Source organism: Alligator mississippiensis, chromosome 2 (genome assembly GCF_030867095.1).
Source record: "Alligator mississippiensis isolate rAllMis1 chromosome 2, rAllMis1, whole genome shotgun sequence".
Lineage (NCBI taxonomy): Eukaryota > Metazoa > Chordata > Crocodylia > Alligatoridae > Alligator > Alligator mississippiensis.
Window position 1 is genome coordinate 173,440,501 of NC_081825.1, and position 10,563 is coordinate 173,451,063.

A 10,563-nucleotide genomic window follows, 5' to 3' on the forward strand; every position below is an offset into this window, starting at 1 on the left:
GCATGGATTCACCAGGAGCAAGTCATGCCTGACCAATCTGATTGCCATGTGTGATGAGATGACTGGCTCTGGATGCAGGGAGACCAGTGGATGTGTTTTATCTTGATTTTAGAAAGGCTTTTGATATGGTATCCCACAACATTCTCACAGGCAAACTGAGGAAGTATGGGCTAGATGAATGGATTGTAAGGTACATAGAAAACTGTCTGGAGCATCAGGCTCAGAGGGTAGAAATCAATGGCATGATGTCTAGTTGGCAGCCAGTATCAAGTGGAGTGCCTGAGGGGTCAGTCCTGGGGTTGGTTTTGTTCCATGTCTTCATCAATGATGTGGAGGATGGCATAGAGTGCACCCTCACCAAGTTTGTAGATGACACCAAGCTAGGGGGATACATTGGAGGGTAAGGCTAGAATTCTGAGACACCTAGACATATTGGAGGATTGAGCCAAAATAAATCTCATGAGGTTCAACAAGGACATGTGCAAAGTCCAGCATTTAGGATGAAACAATCCCATGCACTGCTACAGGCTGGGGGCTGACTGGCTGGGCAGCAGCTCTTCAGAAAAGGACCTGGGGGTTACAGTGGACAATAAGCTGAATATGAGCCAGCAGTGTTCCCTTGTTGCCAAGAAGGCTAATGGCATACTGTGCTGCACTGGTAGGAATGTTGCTGGTAGGTCAAGGGAAGTGATGATTCTCCTCTATTCAGCACTGATGAGGCCACATCTGGAGTACTCTGTCCAGTTTTGGGACCCCCACTACAGAAACCAGTTTAAATGACCACCAAGTCCAAAGCAGTTATTCTTCTTATTTCAATCTCACTTTGTAAATCTATTTTTCTTGTCATTCTTAGTTAGTGCTGGTCAAAAATTTCTGGAAGAAAAGCTTTGTGTTTGTTGGAAAAGGTTGAATCAGTGGCACTGAAATATTTGGTGGGATTCTGTGGATTCTGTTGGCACATTTTGATATAAGCGAGCAAGGCAGATTGTTCCTCTGGTTGTCCTCCTAAAGCCAGGTAACCCAGCAGGTCAGTAGCTATGAAAGTGGGCAGCAAGTGCTATAGAAGAACTAAACAATTGAGTAGTTCATTAGCTTGTGAGGCAGGAACCTAGGCAGTTCACAGCTCCAGGGAGCAAGAAATTCAGAATCCAAGCAAACCATCAGGTGGGGAACTGGAGAAGTATGAGAGCTCCAGAAGTGCTCTGGGGAGCTGAGGGTGCAATTTTAGCTTTGCTCACCTAAAATGGCACTCTCAGCCATGAGCGATTGGTGCCTCCTGAGTCTGGGGAGGCACCCACAGAATCCATCAGTGATGTCAGCAGTGGGGACGGCCCTGTCATGGAGGGCACAAGCCCCGCCATGCCTCCCCCACCAGTCACCTATGCGCACAGCTGCATATGTGCTGTTTTGGGCATTTATACACACTTTGGAATCCTATTACTAATTTAGTCTGCACACTTACTCTTCATACATGTGTTAGGATGGTGAACCCTTGCATTTTCCCGCCCTTTTTTCCTGCTGATTTATGATACGCCCTTGCATTGGTCTTGCAGATGATGCACTGTTTACTTATGCTTCCATTTTCCTGCCCTTTTTCCACTGCTCCTTTTCCCCCTGCTGTTTGCAATCTGCTCTTTCTCCCAGTCTTTTCCCTTGCTGATTCGTGCTGAGCCTGAACACTGAAACGTCTTGGTTTTGCAGCTGATACGTACATTGCCTATGCCCAAGTTGGAGATTTAACCAGGCATAAGACCTAAGGTGCTAAAGTTAGCAGAAGTGCAATGTTTGTTTTACATGTTTGTTTACTTAGGGGCTTTGAATAGTTAATCATTTGTCTAATCATTTGACTATTTGTTTAGTTGTGAAGTAGAGGAACTTAAACCAGACAGGGGAGGAAACCAATGGTATATTAAGAGGGAAAATATAAAGTAGGCTTTTAAGATGAGTAACCGCAGGTGACCGAAGGTAGTAGGGGTGACGACCTCATGCAGGCGCAGAGTGGAAAGTTTCATGGTAATGAACTAATGCATAGCCAATTTCATGTAAATACAGGGGCGGAGCTGTGGGTGGAACAGGGGGAAACTGGGCATGATTTAAAGCTAATGAGTGTGGACTGGAAAGTATAAATGTATGAATGCACTGATGTTCTGTGCCACTCCTCAGTTTGGTGGGGACCTGCCCAAAGTTGCCTCCACTTCAATAAAACTGTTGAACGCAGTGTGTGCTTGTGTTTGCCCCACAAGTGGTCACTCATGATCCCGTGGGCAATTGATTCGTCGGTTCCCCTAGTTGTTGGGCCTCACGTGGGGTTCAGGTTTAACAACATGGATTTACAGAGCAAGCTTAGTAGGCTATGCATTGGCTAGTTAGGTCCATGGTACCTAGGTGTAAGTCCAAGAAAAAAATGAGCACAAATTAAAAGTTAACAGGGGAAGACTATGTTAGATTGCATGCTACCCCCTCCCCTGCTTATATAGAAGGGGTTTAAACCTAATTCTCTGCCTTTTCTATACAGGGTTTTAACAATCACATCACAGGTAAGAGTATTGCCAAGTCCATATGGCAAGAGATGGTCCTATTCACTGACTCTTGTTGGCAGTAATCAGGAAACCCAGGGTCTCCCTCTTCCAAAAGGGAGGGCTTCATACTGAGACTAAGGAGCCTTAGGGTAGATAGATTAGGAGTAGATTAGGGTACATTGTCACTAAGACCACCATAATTAGGAGAAAATTAACCAACCTGTGCTAAAACCTTGTTGTGGATATGGAAACTGATATTTCAGCATATATTACCCATGTGGAGTCAACCTCAATATAATTTACTGCAAATAAAATATTGTTTGTTGGTAGTTAGCAAATAGCTAACCATGTTTGTCTGTTGTAAAAAAACCAGAATGAATAGTTCCCATATTTATCCACTTAGAATGTTTCATTTATGATCAACTCATCATCATCACATACATATGTCCCTTTTTTTCTTCATCAGTCTCTTCAGGGCATCTTTTACTTCCTTGTTTCTCAGGCTGTAAATCAGGGGGTTCAGCATGGGGGTCACCACTGTGTAGAACAAGGAGGCCACTTTGTCTACATCCTGGGAGTGTTTGGAGCTGGGCCGTAGATACATGAATGCAACAGATCCGTAGAAGAGGGAAACTGCTGTCATGTGGGAGGCACAGGTGGAGAAGGCTTTGTGCCTGCCCTTAGCTGAGCGGATCTTCAGGATGGCGGCCAGGATGAAGGTGTAGGAGACAATGATGCTCGTTACAGTAACTAATATAATTATCCCTGTGAATGCAAATATAACCATGCTGTTGATGTTGGTGTCAGTGCATGAGATTGCATAGAGTGGGGGGGCTTCACAGTAAAAATGATTGATAACACTGATTTCACAGAAGGACAATCGGAGCATGGTGCCTGTGTGCACAGTAGAGTTGATAATTCCACCCAGATAACAGCCAGCAATCAGGCTGACACAGACTCTACGGGACATGGCTATTCTATAGTGCAGTGGGTTACAGATGGCCATGTAGCGGTCATATGCCATGACCGCCAGCAGGAATCCTTCCGTAGTACCAAATACAACATAAAAATAGAACTGGGAAAGGCAGCCAGCATAGGAAATGACCTTCCTGTCTGCCAAAAGATTTCTTAGCAACTTAGGTGTGATACAAGATGACAAGCTGAAGTCTACAAAGGACAAGTTGCTGAGGAAAAAGTACATGGGGGTGTGAAGTCGGGAATCTGACCTTATTAGCAAAATCATCCCGAGATTCCCCACCACAGTGATGACGTAGATTGACAGGAACACCCCAAGTAGGTGGACCTGTAGCTCCAGATGGACAGTGAATCCTGAGAGACTGAATTCTGTCACCATGGACTGGTTTTCTATTTCCATTTTCTTGGTGTCTGTAGGGCAAAAACAAAGGACAATAGTTAGAAGAGGAATGTCCTGCAGGAGTATCATTCGGATGGAACTGGTATGCTGAAGTCTGTACATGGAAGGTTTTCAGTGCCCGGAATGAATTAAAAAGTGTCATGATGGCATAATACCAGCTATATTCTTATCACCAGGTCTATATTCCCCTTTCCTGTCCTGCCCCTGCCTCCCCACACCTGTCTCTCACCCATTGACTGCCTCAATTTGCATTTTCATTGACTGGCTTTCTTACATGCATACTGGACTCTGCCTTCTTTTCTATTCTATCCAGGAAGAGGACAGAGCAACTGCAGATGCTTCCTCAGCCTGATGAAGGGTGTTTGTACCCAAAAGCTTGCAAAGAAGAATTTTTCCAATTATTTTAGTTGGTCTAATAAAAGATATTGGATTTACTCAAAGTACTTGTTTGCCTATGTCCTTAGACCAACACAACTACAACCCATACCCATGAGGGCATAATGACTCAGAAATCTGTGATATGAAATGATTGACTTACCAGGGGGGACAAGCAGGGAATGGGAGAGTCCCTGTTCCCCCGAGCTCTACCAGGAGTAACTAGGAATAACGGCCACGAGTTGATTGATAGTAGGTTCAGGCTAGATATCAGGAGGCACTACTTCACAGTGAGGGCGGCTAGGATCTGGAACCAACTTCCAAGGGAAGTGGTGCTGGCTCCTACCCTGGGGGTCTTCAAAAGGAGGCTGGATGAACACCTTGCCGGGGTCATTTGACCCCTGCATTCTTTCCTGCCATGGCAGGGGGTCGGACTTGATGATCTGTCAAGGTCCCTTCCGACCCTACCAACTATGAAACTATGAAAAGCACAGAATAGAGTCTAGGTGAAAAGGTTCAATGTAAAGGAACTGGAGTGACTTGTGGTAGCTATATAATAAGCTGTTCTTAATGAAAAAAGAAATACGTAAGTATGGATACTTGTTCTGCTTGGGCAGATTTCCTGGGTGACAGTTGCCAACCTTTTTTAGAAATGGACTTCCTGAAGAAAACTTGCTCAATCGCTTAGGCAGTGGAATTAGCTGGGACGAGACTGGAAGGATCAACTGGCACAACTATAGTTACAGAGGGACTGAGTTTCACACAATGGCACTGTTGTTCTCATCAGATCAGACAAGCAAGGTGTTATCATCTCAAGGACTAGTGTCTCAGCAGCCACAGAAATGTGAAGCATTGTTCAACTCTTCTCATTCCTCATGCACTATGATACTTCTCTTTATCCCTCTTTTCCCATTTTCTACCTTACTTGGTACTCCTCCTATTAAATCCAGTTCAATGCCAGTGTCAGGGAAAGTCTGCTTTTGGTTTGCTTTAGAGCCAAGACAGCTGGAATAAGAAAGTGATGCTTTACATGAATTCCAGAAGGAGCTTGCCAAATCCCTGGGCAGTTCATATGTTCTCCCACTCTGACCTTCCACCATCTGATCTGGAGCCTTAGGACTAACATTTCCTGACAGCTACAGTTTGATAGAGAGACAGAGACAGAGAGAGAGAGAGATAGACATGTATGAACAGGATTCCAGAGGTCAACATGCTACATATATTCAAAGAAGCATTATGATAATTTCCATATGATTTTCTCTACTACTATTCACATAGGCAGGCTGCATTTTGCTTCTCACTACCACTGTACATTCATTATTTATTTCCTTAGCAGTGTCCTCAGCCATTCCCATACTTTTCTCCTGAACTATTACAGTTAATAATCTATCGTTTGTTCTGCATATTTAAAGTCATACCACTAACATGCCCTTGTCTACCTTGCTTTAAATGGCAACATATGTGTTCAGTTTGTTGATCTCTGTTAGTCTTTGTGGAGTGTCTGTAGTCAGCTCTGGTGATGACCTGATGTAAATGCAATTTTTTGCTCAGTCAGGCACTGTAATAATTTGAGTGATTTAGCCATATTCAGACATGATTTGTTTTGATATGAAGCAAAGGTACAATTTGTATCCCATAATAGTGTTCCGTAACTCACCTGTTTTCTTGCAATGATTCTTCTCGTATGGTATCAGTGTGGTGAAAGTTACACATTGATATGGACTCTGAGCATGGGAGGATGCTGGGTTCATTCAAGCCAGGGGAAATACAGAATTCTCCAGAGACCCTGCAGAGCAGAGTGAAGTCATGTTTGGCAGCTTTGGAGTTACATCATGCCAGAGATTTCTCCCAGGAATTCTGGGCATTGGATGTGTCATAGAGCTCAAGTGTGCATCGATGAATTAGCTATTGCTATTATCTTCAGAACTGACAAGATGAAAGTTTAATGTGATATTTTCTCCCGTTTCTCTACAAGAGGAATTGTTGCCCTTCTATTTTTCTTGTGACACTTGGGTACATATTAAAATAGAAATACTAAGGCTTAGACAAAAGTGCAAGCCTGAATGACTGAAAAATAACTCATTAAACACACCACCTTCTCATGCAATTCTTTGGACTCTCTGGCACTCCAAATCCTTTTACTGATTTCAGTATGAAGACATTTTAAAACATACTACTCCTTTTAGCCCAGCAAAGCCACCTGAACTAAGTGAGAAAAGTCCGTATTGTGTTCTGGCTTATAGTATACTCATGGAATTGTCCAGTATGTTCCTATACCAAGATCCAGCTCTGTTCTCATGGCACCTTTAAAATACTGAGAAGTTGAAAACTATAGGTTAAATCCTATTTCACTTGTACATGTTTACATGGCACTTACATGGCCACCTAACTGCAGCGAAAAAAGAAGACAAAAGAATCACTTTATATTGTTACCTGATGGAAATAAAACGGATTTGTGTGCAAGGGCCAACCAGAGGTACTGCTCTCCTAGACTTGATCTTGGCCAGAGGAGATGATTTGGTGTGTGGCTTGAATATTGAAGGTAGCCTGTGCGACAGAGACCATGAGCTCACCAGGTTCATTGTCCGCCGCAAGGTTGATAAATCAACTAGCAGGATTCAAGTCCTGGACTTAAAAAATGCTGACTTCAACATGCTTAGGGCATTAGTAGGGGTGGTGATGTGGTACCAGGGATGGAAGGCCAATGGGGTGCATGAAGAGTGGTCATTCCTCAAGGACACTATCCTTGAAGCACAAAAGAAAACCGTTCCCAAGAAGAGGAAAGGTAGCAGATCTGGCAAGCCCTCTTGGCTTAACAGGGACATTGCAGTCCTTTTGAAAAAGAAAAAAAGAGGCATACACAGAGTGGAAGCTAGGGAAAGTCCTCAAGGAGGACCACACAACAGTGGTCTGCTCTTGTAGGGAAATAATTAGGAAAGCTAAGGTGGCGACTGATTTTAAGTTTGCCAAGGGAGTCAAGGACAATAAGAAGTCCTTTTTTAGGTGTAGGGAGCAGATGAAAAACAAATGAAAGCATGGGGCCCCTGCTTAACACTTTGGGACAGCTGGTAACAGACACTCAGGAAAAGACTGAACTCCTGAATGCCCACTTTGCTTTGGTATTTCACTGGACCAAGGGGAAAGACAAGTGAGATAAGGATCACAGGGGGCATGGTGGGAATGATAGCCTTCCCACTATGGATGCTGAGCTGGTGCAAAACCAACTAGAAAAGCTAGACATTTATAAGTCAGCAGGACCAGATGGACTTCACCCAAGAGTGCTGAAGTATCTGGCTGAGGTCATTGAGGAAACCCTGGCAAAACTTTCAGAAATTGTGACACACAGGGGAGATCCCTGTGGATTGGAAGAGGGCCAACATTGTGCCCATCTTCAAGAAGGGGAAGAGGGAGGACCTGGTCAAATATAGGCCAATCAGCCTAACCTCCATCCCAGGGAAAATCCTGGAAAAAGTCATTAAATAATCTGGGTGAGATACCCTCCTTGAGGGTAAGATTCTGAATGACAGCCAGCATGGCTTTGTTGCGGGTAGGTCTTGCCTAACCAATCTCATCTCCTTCTATGAACAGGTCTCTCACCACCTGGACATGGGAGAGAAGGTCAACATTATATGCCTAGACTTCCAAAAGGCTTTTGATCTAGTATCCCATGATATCCTTGTGGAAAAATTGGAGGATTCCAGTTCTGGGCTCCGCACTTGAACAAGGACATGGAAAACCTTGAGAGGGTCCAGAGAAGAGTCACCCGTATGATCAGGGACTTGCTAGACAAGCCATACAAGGAGAGGCTGAGGGACTTGGGCCTCTTCAGCCTACAGAAGAGAAGGTGAGAGGGGTCTTGGTAGTGGCTTACTGCTACAGCTGGGGAGTGTATCTAGAACTCGGTGAACAGCTGTTCACCAGGGCACCCCTGGGGAAGACCAGGAAAAATGGATACGAAGTCCTGGAAGGCCACATCAGGCTCAATTCCAGGAAAAAACTCCTTTGCAGTCAGGGTGTCCAGACTGTAGAATACACTCCCTTCAGGGGTGGTGCAGTCACCTACCCTGGAAATCTTCAAAAAGAGACTGGACAGTAACTTCACTGGGGCCACTTAAACCCAGTTGTCTTTTCCTGCCTAGTTCAGGGGGACTGGACCCAATGATCTACAAGGTCCCTTCCAGCCCCTAACAATCTATGAATCTATGAATCAATCTATGAGGATGGGAGGGACCCTAGTGTAAGGTCTTGGCATAAGGCCTCCATTATATAAAGGTTGGAATGATCTTTGGGTAACCTTGCAGAGAGACCACTTTGCAAGGCCAGAGTTTAAGTGTTTGCTGATATAAACAAGAAAGCACTGACTTGGGTATTTGGAATACAGTCATACAAATGTACCAGAGTTAGATCAGGCTCTCTTACAGCCTGGTCTCTGTCTGTTTGGGCTGATGCTTCAACCTGTTGCAATAAAGGGAAGTTTGGTGTGATTGGACCATTCTGGATGGGGCTTCTTTGTTTGTCATTGGGAGGAATTGTAGACCCAGAGGAGCCTTCCCTGGGTGCTCACAGCCTGCCCATGAGGGGGAGGTGGGGAGAGTCACTTGTCCCATGCAGGGGAGAGTGCCCCATTGAATTCTAAAAGTTGGAGAGAGATATTGCAGGTGGGATCACAAAACCACAGTTTTTCACCAAGCTGTCAAATGGGACATAAACCCCTCCCCATAGTGCAGGAGCCCAGTAGTAAGCTGCACGGTGCTTGCCAGAGCCCCTGCTGAAGGGAGGGAACCAGGTTCTAGCTGGAGGAGGTTGGCTCCACCCACCCTGCAAGAAGGGTGACTGGTACGAGACTGATCTAAGGAGGATCTATGACTGCTACACTATAGAGTATGAGACCCTGGCGGGGCTTGTGAGTGAGTCAGAACTTTGCTGCCTCTCCCATGGTGGTGGAGAGTGTGTGTAAAAGACTGGGTTGTTCCTTGCATCCAGGATCAGTATGACATTCATTGCTGAAAGTTGTACAACATCACTAGAAGCAACATAGGGCAAAATTCATTTATGAACTGACCTGAGGGTCGAGTGTAAGGGCTTCTCACTGACCTCCCACCCCTCCCCAGAGACTGCTCCCAAATTTCCAGAAGAAGAGACTGTTTGGTGTTTCATATTGCTGTAGCATATGTGTAATATCTATTAGTATATAATAGTTATTAGTATCTTTGTTGGTGTATATATTGATCCTTATGTTCTTTTCTACCTCCCCTTTTCTACCTATGTAAATAAATTGCATAAAGGTAAGTATTGAGTGTTGTCTGGTTGGAGGTTTTGAGGCTCCGGGTGCCCTTCTCTAGGGAGACTCCCCACACACTAGGAGTGGGGCTCCAAGGCAGAGACCCCAGGGATCCATAACTGGCTGCAGCTGGTGGGTAGTTCTACCCATGTTACACAAACAAAGCATTTGAAACTCATTACCATAAGGAATACCCCTCATTGTTAAAAGTAAAAAAACTAACTTATAACTTCTGAGACCACACTAGTTAAACAGTTGTTAAGTATTTGTGATAAATTCTTCACTTAGCTGAGAAGGTGGTATTCATGATTAACCCCTTTTATGCTCAATAAGGTAGTAAATAGATATGTGTGTGTGTGTGTGTGTGTGTGTGTGTGTGCGTGCGCGCGCGTGCTTGTAACGCTGGAGGGACTAGGGAAGCATGACCCTGAGTTGTTGGAGGAAATGAACACAAGCTCAGAGTTCCTGGGGTCTGGCCCCTACACTCATCTTCCTAGGCACGAGTATGTTTTCACTTTTCCATTGCTTGATCTGAAAGCTAGTTAAACTTATGTTTAGCTTTCCAATAAAGTGATTCTCTTGAGAAGAGACAGATGCTCTCTTTATTCCAGGGCCCTGTTCAACCAAGTAAGCTCCCTTTATCCCAATTTGGGGACAGAGAGCTTCTCTTCACCTTGCTTTACCTTTTAACTGCTTAGTGGTTAGGGAACTTGTGCAGGTAGTAGGAGATCCAATTTCTAGTCCTCTTAATAACCCAGAGAGAACATCAATCCCTGTCTTCCTGGCAAGGTACAGCTAAAACTTAATAATTATCCAAGGTATTCTCCAGTTGTCCTCTTGATGCAATCCCATGGACATCCAGGATTGGAAGATATGTGGGACTGGGACCAGAAGAGCAGCTGATAGAGAGGATCACTCAATGAGATTCCTTTTACACTAAAGGGGTTACAGCCATGGCAATATAGAGCTCAAATCCTAAGTGAAGTCACTGAACACTGGGGACAAAACATTTT

General features: G+C 44.5%; 1 protein-coding gene across 1 annotated transcript; it reads right to left on the minus strand.

Annotated features, from left to right (window-relative positions):
- Window positions 1-2,942: 2,942 nt before the first annotated feature.
- On the minus strand, window positions 2,943-3,900 carry LOC102573243 (olfactory receptor 5AR1). Its single transcript, XM_006263049.3, has one exon. It carries the CDS (start codon window positions 3,892-3,894, stop codon window positions 2,953-2,955), a length of 942 nt encoding a protein of 313 aa, XP_006263111.1. The 5' UTR covers window positions 3,895-3,900; the 3' UTR covers window positions 2,943-2,952.
- Between the last annotated feature and the right edge of the window lie 6,663 nt (window positions 3,901-10,563).

What these genes read in the sequence shown, in the direction of transcription:
- LOC102573243 (XM_006263049.3), bottom strand. Translation starts at nt 3,894, where the DNA reads ATGGAAATAGAAAACCAGTCCATGGTGACAGAATTCAGTCTCTCAGGA.